This window comes from Felis catus, chromosome B1, assembly GCF_018350175.1.
Source record: "Felis catus isolate Fca126 chromosome B1, F.catus_Fca126_mat1.0, whole genome shotgun sequence".
Taxonomy (NCBI): domain Eukaryota; kingdom Metazoa; phylum Chordata; class Mammalia; order Carnivora; family Felidae; genus Felis; species Felis catus.
The window spans coordinates 59,423,921-59,445,209 of record NC_058371.1 but is presented as its reverse complement, the minus strand read 5'-3'; the positions used below and the strand labels follow the sequence as shown (position 1 = coordinate 59,445,209).

At 38.1% G+C, this 21,289-nt stretch overlaps 2 protein-coding genes across 9 annotated transcripts in view; one reads left to right on the top strand and one right to left on the bottom strand.

Moving 5' to 3' along the window:
• Positions 1 to 21,289, top strand: part of PALLD (palladin, cytoskeletal associated protein) — a 408,455-nt gene that overhangs the window by 378,274 nt on the left and 8,892 nt on the right. For 5 of the 8 annotated variants that reach the window (XM_045055692.1, XM_023252684.2, XM_045055694.1 and 2 more), the window contains 6 exons: positions 2,626 to 2,724; positions 3,699 to 3,749; positions 4,907 to 5,128; positions 9,039 to 9,188; positions 18,031 to 18,125; positions 20,026 to 20,158. In XM_045055692.1, the coding sequence (XP_044911627.1) occupies positions 2,626 to 2,724; positions 3,699 to 3,749; positions 4,907 to 5,128; positions 9,039 to 9,188; positions 18,031 to 18,125; positions 20,026 to 20,158 (750 nt within the window). The remainder of the gene's footprint in view (positions 1 to 2,625; positions 2,725 to 3,698; positions 3,750 to 4,906; positions 5,129 to 9,038; positions 9,189 to 18,030; positions 18,126 to 20,025; positions 20,159 to 21,289) is intronic. The other 3 variants (XM_045055693.1, XM_023252685.2, XM_045055696.1) reach the window with 1 other exon arrangement.
• Positions 9,188 to 21,289, bottom strand: part of CBR4 (carbonyl reductase 4) — a 97,811-nt gene continuing 85,709 nt past the window's right edge. Inside the window, exon 5 of the mRNA XM_019828728.3 lies at positions 9,188 to 9,496. Coding sequence (XP_019684287.2) covers positions 9,375 to 9,496 — 122 coding nt within the window. The 3' untranslated portion in view covers positions 9,188 to 9,374. The remainder of the gene's footprint in view (positions 9,497 to 21,289) is intronic.

Here is a 21,289-nt window from a genome sequence, read left to right as displayed (position 1 = left end):
GGAATTGCCACTGGAAAAATTTGCCTGGCTCTTAAGTAGAAGAAAAGGGCCTCTTTGTATAAAATCTCCCTCTCAGATACCTTTTTCAGAGTGGAAAGCTCTCTATGTTAAATATGTTTTCCAGGAATTTTAACTATCTCACATTGATAAATAAAAATGTGAGAACAGACCATGTTTGATTAGAAAGGTGGAGGATGGAGGAGGGGTGCTGAATGCTGCTTTTAATTATTAGGGCATCCTAATCTGAGTTCAGGAAGATTAAAATTCTAATGAGGTCTTGTGTTAGTCATTCATTTCATTGAGAATAGAAGATTTTCACAAAGGGGAAATATTTTTTCCCTGAAATAAGTAATTGCATGTGTAAATACACATACGCAGGAAGCTTTCTCTGCTCCGTCAATGAAAGCCTTTGAAAGATTAAAGCAAATACTTACGGGAACTTATTCAAGCCAGGTAAAGGCATTTCTCCAGTTTTTTGGGTTTTTCTGGACCTTTGTTTAAATATTCCTTATGGGCTAAGATTCTCTTGGTTAAAGAGTCTTAAGACTTCTATAGGCTGTGATATCATACTGTGCATATTATGTTACATATTTATATCTATTTGTTTAGCAGTGAATGACATTCACAAGTTCCATGGATTTCCACATTTGAGAGTTTAAAAGGACAACTTTTTCCTAGTGTTGCATATTATTCTGTTACTTATTTTTGTCCTCTGTAGACAGGGCTTGGATAGCCATATAGCCTAGTGGTTTAGAAACAAAACTGAAGTAAATCTGGCTTTTAATGGTAGCAAGTACATTGTGGGAAAGGAGTTAGTATCAATAGTTGATATTTCTGCTTATAAGAAACAGAGTGGAAAATATTCCACTCCTACCTTTGATATTGCTACAGCTCTCCATGAAAACATTAGAGGCATTTAAGAGAGCAGGTATTTAAAACTCCTTTTGAAAACTTGAATTCAATGATTCTTTAACAGATGTGAGAAAATTAATTTAAATAATAACATAGTGGCCTGAGACAGCCCATGCACGAAACACCTGCCTCTACCTCTTCTTGTCTTCTGCCTCTTCTTCAGTAAATGAAATAATTTGAACTTCGGGACTGTTTGTCATTTGGCACTGACTTGTTTCACTTCCCGGTTTCAGCTGGGACTAGAACCAGCAATTACTGGAAACTGTAAATTTATTCAACATATTTTCCTGATTAGAGAGTTTCCAATACAATTTGCATCGATGTTCAGAAGTTTGGAAGCTTACTGAAATAACTTGTCTATTTTTTCTTTTAAGATTCCGTCTTACTAATTCTCTCTTTTGAATAAAACACTTGTTTGTAAAATGCCCTTCATGGGACAGAGGGTCTCTGAAAGTTCCTCCTAGAACTGTCAATTCTAAGGTTTTTTAGGACCAACACTCAAAAGCAGGAAACAGCCCACTGGACAGAACAAACACGTTGGCATAAGAACGGCCCCGCAAATATGTTTTGGCCGGATCCAGAGCACTGGCTGCTAGACGTGAAAACTTTACCACTTTCTCTGCCTGATGGGCAAGCAATCTGCATCTGAGTAGAATCTCGAATTGTGGAGATTAGCTTTGGCAAGTGTCCCTCACAGTCCTTTTGCTAATTCAGCCATGTGCAGTCATTCTCTGTGGACTATTATATTTGCCTACCTTCACCTGCCACACAGACAGCCTGGGAAGTGCCTTTAGAGGTGAGAACCCCGAAACAGAGAGGATCATCACTGCCAGCTGGTCTAAAATTCCTTATCAGAGGCTTGGAGCTGACCAGGCTGTTCTGAAGCTGTGGATGGTTATGAAAATAACCTTTCCTTAAAAAAATACTTTGCTACTTGAGTATCTCTTTTTTCTATATATTTACCATTAAAGATTGGTATATGACACATATTTCCTATGTGGTTTCTGCCTTGTTTGCCTATTATATTCACCTTAAATTTGTGCTGTATCAGTCAGTGGCTCTCAAGATTAGTTACCTCATATCCCAACACTATATTAAGCCACAAAGACCAGAAGGAGAGGTGACAGACTGAACAACTGAAGGAAGGGAAAGAAAGAGACTCCTTTTATATATAGGTATCTGAAGGTTGAGGGGAAAATAGTTACAGAAAATATCAAAACTCATTTTTTAAGATTCTTTTTCAGGGTGCCTGGGTGGCTTAGTTAAGCTCTGACTCTTGATTTCAGCTCAGGTCATGATCCCATGCTTTGTGGCTTCATGCCCCATGTCGGGCTCTGCGCTACTCACAGCATGGAACCTGCTTGGGATTCTGTCTCTCCCTCTCTCTGCCCCTCCCCTGCTCACATTTGCTCTCTCTCTCTCTCAAAATAAATAGATAAACTTTAAAAAGTGTTTGGAGCATGTGGGTGGCTTAGTGGGTTAAGCCTCCAACTTGGTTCAGGTCATAATCTCATGGTTCGTGAGTTTGAGCCCCACGTTGGGCTCCGTGCTGACAGCTCTGGAGCCTGGAGCCTGCTTCAGATTTGGTCTCTCTGTCTCTCTGTCTCTCTCAATTCAGTTTAAAAAAAATGAATAAATAAAATTCTTTTTCATCAGGCAGTATATAATTATGACTTTTCTAATTTTGTCTTTTTTGTGACTTACTTTGTTTAGAGGTTAACATATGAAGAAAGAATGGCTCGTCGATTACTAGGTGCTGACAGTGCAACTGTTTTTAATATTCAGGAGCCAGAAGAGGAAACAGCTAATCAGGTACTGTGTTCATCTGGACTTTTTTTTTTTACGTTTATTCATTTTTGAAAGACAGCACAAGCAGGGGTGGGGGAGAGAAAGAGGGGGACACAGAGTCCGAAGCAGGCTCCAGGCTCTGAGCTGTCAGCACAGAGCCCGACGCGGGGCTCGAGCTCACGAAACGTGAGATCATGACCTGAGCTGAAGTCGGACGCTTAACCAACTGAGCCACCCAGGCACCCCCATCTGGACTTTTTAGAAAAATAATAATTATTCTGTTCCCTTTCCCCATAGTCTTCATGGCCACTATTCTTGGGGCCAATTCTGTAGGAAGTAGAGGGCAAGTCAAAGAAAAGCAGTATTAACATCATCAATCAAGGTCATAGCTAATATTTATTGAGCACATACCATGTGCCAAACAGTGTGTTAAGTGTGACTGCTAGAGTTACTGCAGTCAGTGATAACTGTTCTTTTTATCTTCCTGTTGATCACTTTATTCTCCTTTCAAGTATCTTTCTGTTTTTGCTGTCCTGTGCTTTCATGCAAAATCCTTTTGTGTGGAGAAACATATTTCACTGAAATTATTTGAAACAGCCGGTGAATATTTAGTCAAAGTAAACTATTTATAGAAAAATTATGTCTTTATTTTCCTTCACATATACATTTATACGTCACTAATCAGCAGAAAACCTAAAATGCTATTTTTGTTCCCCCCAAAAAAGTCACTGCATGGATTTGATGTAAGCTGTTTTATAATCTGCACTGTTTCTGCTTGGAGTTTCCAAATGTAGTCTCAAGATTAAAGAAGGCTTTTTAAGACCTGTTTAAATGATCAAGTCAACTCTTATAGATGTTAAAAAATGGATCTGCCTTTAATATCTGAAGATTTTTCTGTGTTAAATATTGCTACTGCAAAAATTTCACTTAAAACTAGATATCTTGCTAGATTCTTATTTCTGTCACTAGTCTTCACTTCTTTTTTTCTACCATTACAGGAAATTGGGTCTCCTCATGCTTCTGTAGGGAGTCCTCTGGATGGTCAAAAGGTTAATAAGCTTTTCACCTTTCTTCTCCTTCTAGTCTTTCACTGTATCTGTTATCTTGTGTTCTTTGTTTGCCTGCGTGTCTATCTTTCCTGCCACATATTAATTGGAAATACTATGACCAGTGTCTAAGATCAGATGAACAAAATTACTGCAGTGTGATTTTTGTCATACATTTACGAACTTGAATTTGCTTCTGTCACTAGTGGACACTCTGAACTGTGAATTGTTTCTCATTTGTTGTACCTTTCTAGGGATAAACGTGCCCATTCTTAAACTGATTCATTTGATAGTAATTAAAACAACTCATTTGCAGTTTTATTCATACTCTTGTATTTCTTCCCTCAAGACGACAAACTTTTTTTAAAGGTTGAGTAACTTCTTTAAGGAAAACCTAGCTGAAACATCTTTTATTTATAATTAAATAGAGAGTATTTTCTAATGGGCTGCCTTGTGTTCACTGTGCTTTGTAAGCAAGAGAACTGTAGGGTCCACCTTGATCACCACAGGATGTTGATGGGTACTTTGTTTTTGTCTTTTTAATCACAGTTTTGACTAGACTGCCAATCCCATTTTTCTTTGAAACATTGGTGGAGAATAGTTCCTAATAGCTGCACAGCTGAGGAGGAGTTCAGAGGCTTTGTGGCCGAGGACTGTTATGAGTGAAAAGAAATGCCGTTTTTCCCATTATTCATTTGATAAAATGCTATGTAATATTGCAGCTGCTGGCCACATGTACTGTTACCCTTCTGAAGAGCTGCACCCCCCCCCCCCCGCATCAGCTTTTACTCTACAGAAAGAAATCAGTGTTCCATCAGGTTTTATTCTTATGAACAGTTTGAGAATATAAAGCTGTTGCCTTTTTCTTTCTTTCCCCCTACCCCCCAAGAGACAAGAGAAAGAAATTCATCTTCATAGTTTTTTGGGGGAGGAGGATGATAAGACTTGAAGACAATTTGAAATATCATATATACTTACTTCCAGATGTTTTTTTTGTTTTATATGGGACTGAGTTGGGCTCAGACTTGTTTTTAAGCTCCATGGTAAAAATATCACTGTCTTCTGAGTGCCTTATTGGAGGGGAGGGTAAGACTCATGAGACACACTGTACCACAAGAAACTGAGGTTGCTAACATGACCTTTATTTTTACCTGATGTAGGAATACAAAGTCTCCAGCTGTGAACAGAGACTCATCAGTGAAATCGAGTACAGGCTAGAAAGGTCTCCTGTGGATGAATCAGGTGATGACGTCCAATATGGGGATGCACCTGTGGAAAATGGAGTGGCACCGTTCTTTGAGATGAAACTGAAACATTACAAGATCTTTGAGGGAATGCCTGTAACTTTCACATGCAGAGTGACTGGGAATCCAAAACCAAAGGTAAGCTAAAAACATGGCTTTTTAAGAGTCCTGTTTTCTGAGGAAGAATTAGGCTTCAAAAGTACAGCATGTGTAATAGGAGGAAGAGATACAGACTACCTTTCTCAGTACCCATGATGTAAAATGTTTAAAGTACTATTAAGTTCAAGGCCTTCCTCAGGAGGCATTAGAAACCAGAAAGAGCAGAAGAAGGGTAGAGTTTGGGTTCGAAGAATAGAATAGGAGAATAACAATTAAATAATTGACAAGGAGCTTTTCATACACCTACATCATTTATTCCTCATGTGATATTATCAGTGTCACTCCCAAATTACTGATGACTGAACTACGCTCAGTGAGGTTTAATCAACTTGCCCAAGGTCAGGGAGCTGGTGAGTGGCCAGGCTTGAACACGAACCCCATGCTGTGTACCATACAAAGAAATAAAGTTTACCATGGATTATAAAAACTTCAGATCTTTAATCTACAAAACCAAGCCTTCCTGTATTTATAAAGGGGCTAGAGGCCAGAATACTGTTGAGAAAGGATAATCAAAGGAACTTCTGACACTCAGGTGGTCTAGGCTGACCTAGATGGGAGCCCTCTTTCTACAGATGCATGGAAATGCTAGATAAAGCATTGCCCTGTCTCTAAAGGGAGACAAGAATAACTAACTGCTCACTAGCCCAGAAAACAATGCACAGATTACACTTTTCCCTAGAACTTGGGAGAAAAGAATAAAAAAGATACCCATGAGAAACTGAAACTCCAAATTTACTTTAACACATGATATGGAGCCAACAGCTGAGAAATTAATATGAAATTTAGTCCAGGATGGATTAAAATCCTTATGTTTCTGGCAGAAGCAAGCAAAAACTGCCCTACAGAACACCCTCACAGTTTGGGGCATATCAAACTTCTGTAGAGTAAGAGGGAGGAAAAAGAAATTCACAGTAAAAACTTACAGACCATAGGAGAAAATAAGCAACAATAAGGAGAATCAATAGCACAAGAAACAAGAGACAATAGAAGCTTAAGTATTGTGCAGTGTTGGGCAATCTTAAGCAAACTGTAAAATACCTGTGTTTAAAATGATTGAAACAATGTTAAAAGAAATAGAAACTTCAATGAAAAAGGACAGTACCAAAGGCCAGGCAAATTTGTACAATAAGCATATAGAAGGGAAAATACACTCACTGAAATTAAAAGTTTAACGGTGTCATAGAAAAAAGAGCAAAGAAAACAGCCTTAAAATTTTACATATGTATCCCCCTGCTAATAAAATGAGACTTTTAAAGTAAACTGTTGTTAGAGAAAACTTCTTTATTCTTGACATGATTTGGATAATTGCTGTGTATTCACAAATATGATATCCAATGCACATACTAAAAATAAATTTGCAGCTTATGAATGAAACTCAACAAGATATTGTTGTTTCCAAATATCTTAAGCTTCCAAAATATTCACAAATCCCTTGTTATTTTTAAATCTTACTCAAGGCTTAAGATCATTGCTTAAGTTCTAAGATCACCGATTCTTATTTTAAAAAACACCATGTTCACCAGAAAGATGAGCTGTTGTTTTTAACATAATTTTGCATTTCTGGTATGAATTTCAATGTTTCACAGCTTTAAGGCTTAATTTTTTAAGAACGTTTTATTGTTAGATTTTCTTCTTCACCTTTCCTTCCTCCTTCCCCTTCCTTCCTCCTGTTCTCACTGCCGCTCTTTTTCTTCCCTCCCTGTCAAAGTGTGGAATATTCAGCATGTTCCAAAAAATATATCCTTTCTTTTAGCTTATGCTTTAAAAAAAAAAAATTCTGCCTTTTACATGCTTGTTCTGACTGAGACATGAGAAGGTTGAAAGGCGTTTCTAGTTCACCCTGTTTTCATCTTATATATCCTCCCCTTCCCTCTCCATCAACAGTCTTGGCAAAATTGTTGGACTGTTTCCTAATTCTCATTTGAAAGTTGTAGTCCAGATATAGCAGAGCTGAGGAACAGGATTAAAGGGAAGAAACAGTTCTGAAGAACTGGCATAGTGGCCAGAGTGCAAAAGGAGGAAACTGTGTTCTAATCACAGCTTCTGGGTTCCATCAGAAATAATAAAACCACCGAGCAGAGAATGATAATTATGAAGTATCATGCTTTACATAATTTAATTTTTAAGACTGAGAGTTATTAGTCTAGTTGGTGACTCATCTTTAGTTCTGCGGATTAACAATACAGGCTGTAAATTTAGAGCTAATTGAAAAATGGGGGTTGGAAGAGTTACAGCAGTCAGATCCCGATTATTCATGTCCTTATTTAGTGCTATATATTTCTAGCCCGTCCTTTCTTAGAAATGTATGTTTTGGAAAGATTTTTCAGATTCAGAAGCTTTGATAGAGAGTTGAATTTGAATGCCAGTTGTGGTCTCAATGTGCATTCTGATTTACATTAAGGAAGAAGCTCATTTTAAAAACTGAAGGCTCTAAAGGAGGTTTCTTCTGTTAGGAATGAGTTAGGAAAGCTTGAGTTTGCAAGGAACACAGATGACAACAGAGAACTTGTTGTGGCTTTAGAGAGGGGGATTTGTTTAGTTCCCTAGCCAGAAGTCTGGAGGCGGGCTGATGGCAGGCGTTAGTTCTGCATCTAGGCCATGGTAGGGCTGCTGGCACTGTGATTCATCATGATGGCCCTGTGCCTCAACCGTCCAAAATAATAACTAAATCATGAGGGATCCGCCGGCCAGTGATTTTATTTAAAGATGACCAAAGGTAGGAGGACCTAGGGAAGAGGTAACTGGACCATTTTAAAATGTGTTATTTAGTCCAAATTTATTTTTACTTTATTCTTCACATTTAATTTTCTATCAAACCAAGTTAAAATATTATTGAAAATTATTGTAAGTTTAAATACTACTGTGTTTTTTCTTAACATAGTGGGGAGAACTGACAAACACTCAACTTTGAGCATATGCTCCTTGGCCCAGAATGAAAACAGTAGGCCTCCACCCACCACCAACCCTTAACTGTTGCTCACTCCTCACTGCCATTTTGTCTAACACAATTCAGTGGAATGGAGTAAGGAGTCTGTTATTGTTCTCTAAAATAACCTTTTTGGGGCACCTGGGTGGCTCAGTCAGTTAAGCATCCAACTTTGGCTCAGGTCATGATCTATCTCACAATTGAGTTCAAGCCCCGCGTTGGGCTCTGTGCTGATAGCTCAGAGCCTGGAGCTTGCTTCGGATTCTGTGTCTCCCTCTGTCTCAAAAATTAATATTAAAAAAATTTTTTTTAAATAAAATAAAATACCTTTTTACCTTTACAAGTAATATTTTTAATTCAGTACATTTGAAAATAGAAGCAAAAATGGAAAATGCCTGTGAAGCCACCCCAGAAGTTATTACTGTCAACGTTCAATCTAGATCCCTCCAGATAAATAATACGTAAAAAAATATGTGAGTAATATGTGAATACCTACTTACATACATACTTTTTAAAATATAAGGATGTATCATTTTTTAATTTTTTTTTAACGTTTATTATCGAGAGACAGAGACAGAGCGTGAGCAGGGGAGGGGCCAGAGGGAGAGGGAGACACAGAATCTGCAGCAGGCTCCAGGCTCTGAGCTGTCCGCACAGAGCCCGACGCAGGGCTCAAACTCACGAACCACGAGATCATGACCTGAGCGGAAGTCGGACGCTTAACCGACTGAGCCACCCAGGCGCCCCAAGATATATCATTTTTAAAAACTAAAATAGAATTAAACCTGTTTCTCACGTACTTTTTTCACTCAAAAATCAATTTCCTGTTCAGATGTTCTGTCTAACATTTTAACATGAAAACTCAGATCAGCTCTGCAGATCACACAGTTATTCCTTATCAGTCCCCCAAACAGAGTAATACTGCACACATCCTTGATCTTTAATCATTGTTTCTTTTCACAGATCTATTGGTTTAAAGATGGAAAGCAGATCTCTCCAAAGAATGATCACTACACCATTCAAAGAGATCTTGACGGGACCTGCTCTCTCCATACCACAGCCTCCACCCTAGATGATGATGGCAATTACACAATTATGGCTGCAAACCCTCAGGTAAAGATTAAGGGTATAGGTCTGGCTTCAGTTCTGTGCATACTGCTTACAGGCATTTATTTGAAGAAAGGAACTGTTTAATTAAAAAGGTGGAATCTTATTTCTTTGACTTGAAATGATTTTCCCAAATTTTACATCCATCTTGATTTCAGAAGATAGGAAAATTCTTTATTAGTATCTATTTCATCAGGTGTTTTTCACACGAGTAATTCCAGTGTAGACGTGCATTCTTTCCACCAATGTTACTGAGGGCCTCATAGGTACACTTATGCAGGTGATGGGGTTGCAGTGCTGGACAGAAGAAAGTCCTGAGGTAGAAAGTAAGCCAGTAAACAAATACATAAATAATATAATTTCAGATGGGATTAAGTTCTATGAAGGAAAAAAAAAAGAAAAGTGTAGTGAGTGACATATATCAATAGGCTGTAGTAAAAATCCTCAAAAAAGTAAGATATTTAAAAGAAATACAGATACACTTAATTCACTGGAATTTAAGTCGTATATAAGTGTAGATAAATTATAATTTTGATGGCATTCAGGATTATTTGTTTCCATCCAAATGTTTTCTCTTGTATTTGCCCTTAGATTTAGGGTCAAAAAACCAGCTGAGTCCTTTAGAATTTAACAGGCAGCTACTGGTACCAAGTCCCCAGTTCAAGCCTGCAGATTCCTTTTTGAGTACTGTACATATCTGATACACTTTGCTGGGTACAGAGGATGCAAAAGTGAGTAAGGAGTGATTCTGTACCTTAAGACCTCCATGTGTGACAGGGTAATTTTACAAAGTCAGCAGAAGTCACTTTAAAAAAAAAAAAAGAAGCTAAAATTAACAACTATAGAACTAATGAAGATTGTCCAGTTATGTTTTTTAAATCTCTGATCTATTTATATCATTCCATATTTCATTATTCCTTTAGAAGGAAACATGAAATGTTAGAAAATGATACAAATAATTTCAGCAAAGCTTATAGACCTCTAACAGTTTGTGCAATGTTTGTCCTAATATTACATTGTCATATAAACATCTGTTTCTGCAATACTACTAAGATTAGAATGGAACTTGAATTCTCCACAAATCAGGTTGTGAGGGAGCACAGCCGACTTCACTGTCACAGTTTCCATGGTAAATATGCACTTTCTCCAGGTTCCAATTTTTCAATCGGTGAATACATGACCATCACCTTGAAAAATAGTCAAAAGCGCAACTCTTACTGAAAGTTACATTTTAATACTTATTTGTGTTCATATTTGGAGGATTTGAGGGAACAGAAGTGCAACTTGCTTTTTTTTCTTACTGTATTTTCAGTATGTTTCCTTGAATATTATTAACAAATTTCAATTCTCAATCTTCTGCCTTTAATTAAAATAATAGAGAACTCCACAAAATCCGAACTTTTTCTTCATGCTGGGTCCTTTGTTCCTCTGTCCCCTAGAAAGCCTGGGATATATTATGGAGATCGAATTAACTGTGTTCCAGCACTCCCCAGTGCTGGTCCCGATGTTAATTTTGAGGCATTTTTCCTAGCGAGTGTTTTAAACTGTTACTGGAGTCAGCGGTTTTATAGAACAAAGAACATAAATGTAAAATTGCACTTATGAGTCTGCTTCTAGTCTTCTTCAAATTATACTAACCTAGTTTTACATACGGAAAAGTTCTAAACGGGGAAGGACTTGCTGCTCATGGCCAATGGCAGGGTGCAGACTTGGAGACTGCGTGCCAGCCTCTGAGCATTTAAACTACTGACAAACTAGTTGAAGTCATTCGATATCTATTGAAGTCATTAGATACAGGAGGGCTGCTGAAGATCCCCTTTGTAATACAGAAGAGGAGGAAGGGAAAGAAATAATACCACAAAGGCCAGAAATATCGCACAGGGTTGATGCTACCGAAGAGCCTAAATGGTGTCATTCAGGGGTTAAGAGCATGAACTCTGGTATCAGACAGATCTGAGTTGAATTTCTATCTCTGCCACTCACCACCTATGTGACCTTTAGCAAGTGGCATAATTTCTCTGTGCCTATTTCCTCTTCTGTGAAATAAGAGTAATAATATGGATTTAAATAGTATACTTGGTTTACCTGGCATATAATATGCTTTCGGTAAAAGCTAGTTATTGTCATTATTTTAATTCAAAGACACTAATAACCCTGTCTTAAAGCAGCAGCCCTAAACGTTGGCAGGAGCCTGTGGAATCAGGATGTGAAGGATCAGTTCTGTTTCTAGATACTCCCCTACAGAACTGTTAGAGAGTAGGCAAGTCAGTTCAGGATGGAATTTCTACCCAACATGTTGCTGGTGTGTGGTCTTCTGACCTCCTGGCTTCTCCTCCTTACCACCCCCATGGGAAAGGAGTCAGGCAGCAGATGTGACCGTGCCACAACTGCCACAGCTGTGGGCCTGGGTGGAGGGAGCTGGGAGCAGGAGACCGGCCACACCCACAGCACAGCTGACGGGAGCCACACAGGAAGCTGGGAAGTGGCTTTGCTCCCAGCACGCTCAGGGCCCTCATCTCAGTCCCTAGCCCCCAGCGAATTCCAAGCCCCGGGGTAAGTCCCTCCGTTAACTCTCTCTCAATCTTGGCCTCTACCCTTTGAAGAGGAGACAAAGGAATGAGAAGTGCACCAGTTTACATCAGGTTGCCAAAAGCCCAGCCCTTCTAACAGAATTCCCATCTCACCTGGGATTTCAGCAAACAGTAATGTGACTGCCCTGGGTCTGTCAGAGGGAGCAAAAGATTCAAAGAGCTCCGAGGCCACAGTAACCAGAGCACTTCCTGATACCAAGAATTCCAACTACCTCTCAGTGTGAGTTGATCCACCCAGTATTCTAACTTAAAGAGGGTGAGGCTAAATTAAGTCTCCTTTTCTACCTAAGGACCAGGGGCAGGCATAGGAGGGGGGACTTGTGAAGAGAATCTGAGGAAATCCTAAAAGTGGGCACGCAGGCCTCAGATTGAAATTGCTGTGAGAGAGTTTTTAGATTTAGGGTACTTGGTATTACATGCCATTCCAAGTCTCAGCATGTTGCCTGGTTGATTTTAGTTTCGAGAGTAAAACTCCTTTCCTCTCCTGGCGTCTTCAATACTGAGCAAGTATGTGCAAATATGCCACATGTAGGTTTTGTGAGTTATCACCTAGAAATTGGAACAAACTCTACCATTCATTAGAAGGACAAAGAGGTATTTAAACCATGACAAACAGCAGACCATTATCATTTGTTGCTATAGGAATACCATAATAGAAATGTTTAACAGTGTTCTATTTCATCTCTACTTTATAACATCTTTTATTGTATATTAAAGTATTTTGCCATTTTGTAATTTGATTTAAAAGAAGCATGATAATAAGGCACTGGAAAACATTTACAGAATCAAAGCTGAATTTTTCAGGATACATTAATCATGAAGGCATAACATATAGTCAAAAGAAAACTTAAGTTGATTCCCCAATTCCTTGATGCCATTTAGTTACCTTAAACTTTTTTTTCACATTTTAAAAGCATTCAGTTTGAAAGGGAGACAGCTCCTTCTATTTTTTTCTGGTACACTGGACTGTACATGACGTGGAATGACCAAGGGAAAGAGGAAAAGGCTGGCCTGGAAAAATGAGTTCAGTAATGAAACACAGACGGCAGGGCTTTCCTGAGCAGTGGAAAATAATTACACAAAGCAGCCGGGAGAAAGGGTGAGAACCAAGGAAAGAGAGAAATACTAAAGGTTAGCAGAATATTTTATAGAATATTTTTCCACCTGGGTTAATCTTTGGGGAATAAGAAACACGTTAGATATTATTGACTGCATCCAAATTCTACTTGGGATGGAACCCACAGCTCCAAGCACATACTGGACTGTGTATCACACACCATGTATGCGGCTCTGGCAATTCATGAGAGACCAAAGCAGTCACATAGTTTAGTGAAACAATGAGTGATTGTGCCGTGCTACACCAAACATAATGCCAAAATGAGGATCGCACACTCGGTTTAAGACGCAAGTAAATCTAAACATGAATGTTTTACTTTTTGTTGTGTTGCTAAGTTACGCTGTGTTGCGCTTGGAGTTTGGAAGGGCTGTTTTGCAATTTGATGTTTCCTCAAGTTGCATTATGTATACAAGTGGCAAGCTTATATAAAGACCTGTGTGCCACAGTTAAATTTCATAAGCTAGGAAATATAAATGTTATTTCCATATTATACAAATAATTGGCTTTGCGTGAGGCATGAATAATCTTTACAAGCTGAATGTTTAATACATAATCACTTTAAGAATTCAAGCTTATTACTTGTTCTATAGCTTTAAACTCCGTGGATTTGTTTGGAATAGAAAAGTAACACACAGCTGAATTAAATTTAAGAAGTTGGTTTGCTTGTGTTTTGTTTTAGCATTATAAGGTTTCCTGGCTCATTTCAAACTTTAAACATTCACTTCCATTACTCCTTCATGTGTTAATAATAAAGTAGATAGAAAAGAGAAAGTTAAAAGCAAATGCAGCAGCATTAATGTCCATCAGAGCCCAGCAGTCACAAGGATTACTGGGGTTCATTTGCGAAATTAATATGATTAAAATTTTGTATGACCTTCATAAAAGAGATGGTCAGACTTAAAAATCTGAACTTTCAATTGCATGCACCAGAGGCATCCTTTCAACAATGTTACAGTGAATTCTGGGATCTTTTTTCTAACTAAAAATATCAAAATTATACAGCTTATGAGTTTGGGTGCTTTCTAATTTTTTTAAATGCTTATTTATTTTTGAGAGAGAGAGAGTGACAGAGCATGAGCAGAGAGGGGCAGAGAGAGAAGGAGACACAGAATCTGAAGCAAGCTCCAGGCTCTAGGCTCTGAGCTGTCGGCACAGATCCCAATGCGGGGCTCCAACTCATGAGCTGTGAGATCATGACCTGAGCCGAAGTCGGATGCTGAATCAACTGAGCCACCCAGGCGCCCCTGGATGCTTTCTAAATGCCCCTGGTCATTTACTGATTACTAATATGTATTTAGCCAATAATACTATATTATCAAACTAACAATTCTGCTTCCTGAAGGTCATGACTTCCCCTTTCATGTTCAGAAGTGAAAGATGGTGTAGGAGTTAAAAACATGACAAATGGTGACATATTCCTTTTTCTTAAATTTGGGTAGTTAGGAAGATACTCTGTGGCACTATTTGTGTATATGGTTCTAAGCAGTAGTGTAGAAATCTTGAAAACACTGTAGAAATGTGTAATCTTGACAAAGCAGTATACCAACCTGTTGGGTTTTTTTTTGGAGATGGAAGAAGAGGCAGGGTTTATCCTAAGTGGAGTCTAGTGGTTAGAGTTGAGTAGGACAACTTTTATCTCCATACCTCAAATGCAGCCATTACATAAATACAGTGACTATACCAGTGTGCTTGGCACCTTTCAAACAACAGCATAAGTTTTTCCTTTGGAGTAAATTATATCCTAATACCGAAAGAGAGAAAGAAAGAGAAAGAGAGAGAGAGAAGGAAAGAAGAAAGAAAACCTGTTGCATATGAAAAAAATAATTTTTTTTGAAAAGAAAATGTTTTTAAAACAATTCTAAGGGATGCTTCATGTCCATCTGGTTGTTATTATAATTATATCCATATTCAGTGCTATAATAATTTAACATTTTTTTTTAAATTTTTTTTTTCAACATTTATTTATTTTTGGGACAGAGAGAGACAGAGCATGAACGGGGGAGGGGCAGAGAGAGAGGGAGACACAGAATCGGAAACAGGCTCCAGGCTCTGAGCCATCAGCCCAGAGCCTGACGCGGGGCTGGAACTCACGGACCGTGAGATCGTGACCTGGCTGAAGTCGGGCGCTTAACCGACTGCACCACCCAGGCGCCCCTATAATAATTTAACATTTTGAGTGTTTACTGTGTGCAAAACATAATACTAAGTACTTTACGCCTACTAACTCATTTAATCTTCATAAGAACCCCTGCAGGATTGATTAACTATATGGTCCTACTTTATCGATGAGGAAACTCAGGATGTTAAATTACCTGCCTAAAGTCACTCAATTATAAGGGACAGAACTGGTTTATAAACTTAGACTGACTCCAGAGCTAAGGAGTGTCATACAAAGGTGTCTGAGGCTCATCCCAGCATTAAGAGCACTGAGGGGCAGGGAAGACACTCATTAAAAGAGTTATTTTAAGGAATTAAAAAGGGGGGGGGGGTAAAAGCACACTCAGGCAAAGTATAACCACTTGGAAAAATTTACTGCAGTCAACCAAGCTGTTGGGACCCCTGAAAATCATCCTGGTGCATGTCTGTGCATGTATAATGTCTCAGACTCACAGTAAAAATACCAGCAATGATTAATAATGGTAACTTGGTAACTTATGACATCAAGTACCATTTGATATTTGGAAGATGAAGATCATCTTGGGTTACATCATTTAATCTTTACAACATCCATGTGAGACAAATATAGTGCGCTGGTTTTTACAGAAGAAACAAAGGCTTGAACAAATTTGGTGATTTGGCCAAAATCTTCGGAAAGTCAAAACTCAAATCCAGGTTAGAGAAAATTTTTTTCTCTGCTTCCCCAAATTCAAGGTTAAAGATTGAATTTAACTTACATCTTTCTCTAACCACAGAAATGATAACTTAATGTTAACTTCCCTTGTGGGTCCTCTGGGTTTTACACAACGAGGAAAAATGTATACAAATTATATAAATCTATTTTAAGATATTCAGATTAAAATTATTTGCTTAAGTAGCAAAGCAAATACTAAGGAAGTCATATCCCATATCAGTACAATTTTGAAGCTATTTGTATAAAACAAAATACAAAATTCCTTGCCTTTGGCTTCCAAAAGAACCATGGATCTTACATGTTCACTTGTTAAATCAGTTACTACAATGCATCGATTGCATAATTTTAATGGGGGTCTTCTAAACAAGTCACGTCTAGATTTTCTGTAGCAGGCATAAGACTTAGAGGGGTTAGAGAAAATTAATTTTTCAGATTTCAGGCTGGCTTAGGGGGGCCTCCCAAGGGTTTGGCAAAAGATTAGCATGAGAGAACTGACCTGAACTTCAGATGCAACAAATCTAAATTAGAAATAATCCCTCTCGGGGTGCCTCGGTGGCTCAGTGAGTTAAGGGTGTGACTTCAGCTCAGGTCATGATCTCACCATTCGTGGATTCAAGCCCTGCGCCAGGTTCTATGCTGACAGCTCAGAGTCTGCTTTGGATTCTATGTCTCCCCCTCTCAGCCCCTCACTTGTGCTCCGTCTCTCTCTAACAAATAAACAAACATTAAAAAAAAATTTTCTTAAAGAATCCCCCTCATAATGTTCTACTTCATGTCTCCTTGGAAATTTTCAAGAAAGGCCATGTTTAAATATGACCTCAGTAGCAAGTACTGTGAATGCCAGGGGAAGTTACATATCTAGTGGGATAACACTTCTTCAGTTTCCTTTCTTTATGACCACCTCTTTCTATCTGATAGCCCCCGGTTCTTCTCCTGTCTGTACTACAGCACTAAGTGTCTTTGCCTTTTCGGAGCGGTCAAGGCCCCAGAGAAGTCCAGTCTGCGGGGAGACCCTGACAACCCTGCTGACTAGATTCCTGCCCTTCGCTGAGTCCTGCTGTGGGGTTTCTGTGTGTCCCCTCCAGCACTGTGCCCCCCTCACGTAGTTCATCATCGGCTGGAACTCAGAAAGCAGCTCCTCAAAGCATACAGCACACCTTTGCTCCCCTTACCTGCCAGTACTGGCAACTTGGAATGAAAAGGAGATTCACTTGTCAATTCTGACTCTAAGTGTACATGAGGGCAGCTCATCCACTATGAGCTAGAAATCACTGAGTCTGATCATTAATAATCTGCTTATCATTTTTCCTCTCTTGCCGTTCCCTTCCGGCCATCATCAGAATTTAGAAGTACAACTGCTCACATTCTCCTAGGATATGAGAGAAGAAAATCACTGATTTTGCCACTCTGCTAGTAATCGGGGAAAAATTAAAAGAAGGGGCCAAACCAAAAAGCCAGAGTAACAGTGGGGATTTATTCATATCATCTGAGTCCTCTAAGTATTACTTTTGTCTATCCTCAGAGAATATTTATCAATTTTTCAATTTGACAAGCAACTTTAAGAGAGAAAATTTGAGAGAGAAAATATGGCTTTTCATTACATAGGCCCATATCATATGACCCCCCCACACACACATATTTTAGATATTTAACTGCTTCTGATTTTTAAGTCATGATTTTGCTCGCTTCATGCGAATACGATGACCTATGTGTGGGTCATTATACTCTCCTTGACACCCCCATGTGTATTCTCACATAATGTTCATTTTATCATACTGGCATCTCTTTAATGTATGGTTTTTGGAAGAGACACTACTCACATTTAAAAAATATATTACTAAAAAGATATGTTCGAAAACTAAAATCATCTCGTTTGATTTCAGAATTAGCTACAACCAATAGATATTTGACCATGAAAATGGAATTATCGCAAGAGAGTAATGTCCCCCTGCCATAGTTCACAATCCAACATTGTGTCTTAGGGAGACCATAGCAGATTACAATGAATTCATGAAGGATTGTCATTTAAAGACCATTCCAGGTAAAACAGTAAAGCTTTTTTAAGAGTCCTAGGTCAGACCTAGTCACTGAGTTCCTTAAATACAGAGTGCACTGAGGAGTTTAACTCAGGGAAAGTACATTTCTGAGAGGGATTGGTGTCGTTACTAATATGGTCTATTTATTGGTTAAGAAATAATGTCTTATGGAGAATAGGACAGTAAACACGGTGGTGCTTGAAGGTTAGTTGTTTTGCTTGCAAATCATTTCTTTTCCTGATGTCTCTGACAGGGCCGCATCAGTTGTACGGGACGGCTAATGGTACAGGCTGTAAACCAAAGAGGTCGCAGTCCCCGCTCTCCCTCAGGCCATCCTCATGTCAGAAGGTATTTCACACGTTGCTTCTCATAGGTGTTACTACGGTTTCATTTCAGTTATTACTATAAATTCACCACTACTAGAACCGTGATATGACCCCAAAAGTGAACACAGTTGCAAGACAGAAGAAAGTGAATACAATCTTAAAATGATACATTGTATGGCTCCCTGATTATTCTTGTCTGCAATTCAGAAACGGGAAAGGAACAAACGGTTGCCAATGTCGCTAAGCCCAGCTAGATATACTATCACTAATTTGTTAACTGGGGCCCAATTTATGTATGAAGATATCAAGACTCAACACCTTTAAATGGCAGCACATTAATGTGAAAATACCAGTAAACGATACACAGATATTCAAAACCAAACTTCTCCAACCAACAGCTGTCTAGACTGCCCATTACAAATTATTGCCACTAGATTTCTTAAAATCAGCTAGTTTCCTAATGTTCACATTTCAGTCACTTCTAAAGAGTTTATTTTAGATGACAGTTTTGTAGGCAAGGTGTGTCCTATTTTAAATGCTCAACAAATACTTGCTAACAATAGAGTGTGCTTTCTAGTCCTAGTTAACCCTGAGTTTGTGCAAGGATGTTGATGGAGTAACAGTAGGCAGAGACAAGGAAAGGATATTGCACTTAAAAAAAGAATATGGTAAGTCAACCAGCCTGTCATCTTGGGTTCCTATTTAGGTATTTTACACAGTATGCTCAAATAGCCCAGACAGTAAACTACAGGCCACAGATGCAAACACTTTTGGTGAAGAGAATGCATACTAAGTTAGGCTCACAGAAGGTAAGCACCAAACAAGTGGTGTTTCTGCACCTCCTCGTGATTGGATGCACAGAGTCCTTTGTTCAGCAATTTGGAAGACAATTCTGGCTCTGAAACACACGGGGGGTTAATTCTAACTTGTTTGTGACAGTGTCTGTTCGCAGGAACCTGTGCCTGTATGTGTGAACGTAAACACAACATAGTACCACGTCCATGCTCTTGCATTTTTTTTTCTTCTGCTTCGCTTGTGTCTTCAATACATTTAAGACTGTCCATGTGCCAGTGTCTCCTAGGAAAGCATTTTGTTCATAAATTAGACCTGTAGTTAGAGAAGAGGAAACTACCTAAAACTGGGAATTACTGACCTATTAATTATACCGCTCTTTCATTTGTTCTGCTTTTTCTGGTTAAATGTTTTTAAACTTCTCTTCTAGTGATTAGTGACAATCTTGTTCCTTTCTTACATCTTCCCTGCAATTACTTTAAATTTTATTGCTCTTAAAGGTGCCTCTAGCAACGTACTTAAAAGTGAGAGAGGTACACAAAATCTGGAAGATTTGCACAATTTTATTTTAAAGCTAAAAAATATATAATTTGTTTTCCTGGTTAATAGGAAAAGGAATTTTGATTGGAAAGATCTGAAATTCTTACAAAATAATAAGAAATGTTAATTTCCTATAAATTTAAAATCATAGTGGGAAGTTGTAATTACTACTGGAAAAGATTTGGCAAAAAATGAGCAGCAGTTGTTGCTACTTCTCATACAGCTTCCGAAAGTATTTAGGAAAAAAATAGGTTAGTATAGAGCACTTCATTTTTTCCCATTTCCCCTTTTATTATTGATATTAGCTCTAAGAATTAGGATAGCAGAGTTATTTAACACCAGAAAGTAGCAGACTATTAAATTTCTAATAAACTTGGAAATGAACAAGGTTTTGCTTTTTTGACTTTATGTGTAAACTGTAGGAGTAAGAATCAGGTAAGGAAATTATATTATTGCTCCACATATTATTAAAAAAATAAATGACTGAGAGTCTGAAAATAACTTCTGTCTTCCCCTCCCCCTCCCTCTTTGTTTTCTTCCTTTCCTTTCCTTTCATCTTTCTATCTGTTTATTATCTGTCTTGTGCTAAGGCCTCGTTCTAGATCAAGGGACAGTGGAGATGAAAACGAACCAATTCAGGAGCGATTCTTCAGACCTCACTTCTTACAGGCTCCTGGAGACCTAACTGTTCAAGAAGGAAAACTCTGCAGAATGGATTGTAAAGTAAGAGCTGGTTATTGCCTGCAAATCTCTGGCTTCCCGTCTCCCCTCACTGACATTACTCTTGAATTCCTTTTAGGGAAATTATGTAAGGTATACATACATCTTTAAAATGTTTTCCAGCATACATCGGGGAAAAAAACGAAATATACTAGATGTTATATATTGTTTTGTCATTCTTTTAAATTTTTACTAAATGTTTTCCTTCTTTAGAACTCTATATAGCATACTGTACAAAGTCACTGGGCGGTTTTTTCCCTTTAAGTTTCCAATTTTGTTGAAGTAGTAAATGTGTTAAATCTGTTACATGTCCTAATAATTTATCTTCATTCTTTTTTCATATAAATTTTGTAGTTACGTATCTACTCTTTTATTCCTCCCATTTCCAAGGTTAGAGTGACATCCTTCTCTCACCCTTTTTACAGCAAGGCTTCTTAACCCAGGGTCCTTGGGGAGGCAGCCTTCATTAGGTGTGTGAGTTTTGAAATTGCATACAAAATTATGTATATGATATAGCTTTCACCAGTTTCTCAAAGGAGCTCAAGGCCAGAAATGTTTAATTACCACTGCTCTGAAATTTTTTATGATTGTTTTGGTTTTTTGCCCCATTATTTATTATAAGTTTTAGCTCTTAAATATGGAAAAGGTTTTTAAAAATTATTTGGGGTCCCTCTGCTGGTTCTGTCTGGGATTGCAGAACACAAATGTAAGGTACTTGAGTATTAAATCTAGGTTTATAGAAATGTGTTTTAAAAAGTACTCTTCAGAAGTATTTTATTTTCCAACATAATTCTCTCTACAGTATAAGTACAAAAGTTGAGTTTCAGCATCTGTGTATTTATATGTATTATTTTTGGTCTATAATTAATTCATATAGACTACCTGTAAGATGACATTTAACAGAGTAAATTTTATTTTAGTTATTAGATGATACCAAGGGATTATTACTTCATGTGTAAAAAGGTCTAAAAAAATCTACATTTTTTAAGAAAAAAATTATCAGTATATGTAAGCTTTAAGAAGAAAAAAATCAAAGTAAGACTTATATCACTAAAGCAACAGATAGATTTACCCCCAAAAAAGCACCACTCCCCTGCTTTTAACCCATTAGGTGCATTCCTAGACACTACCGTT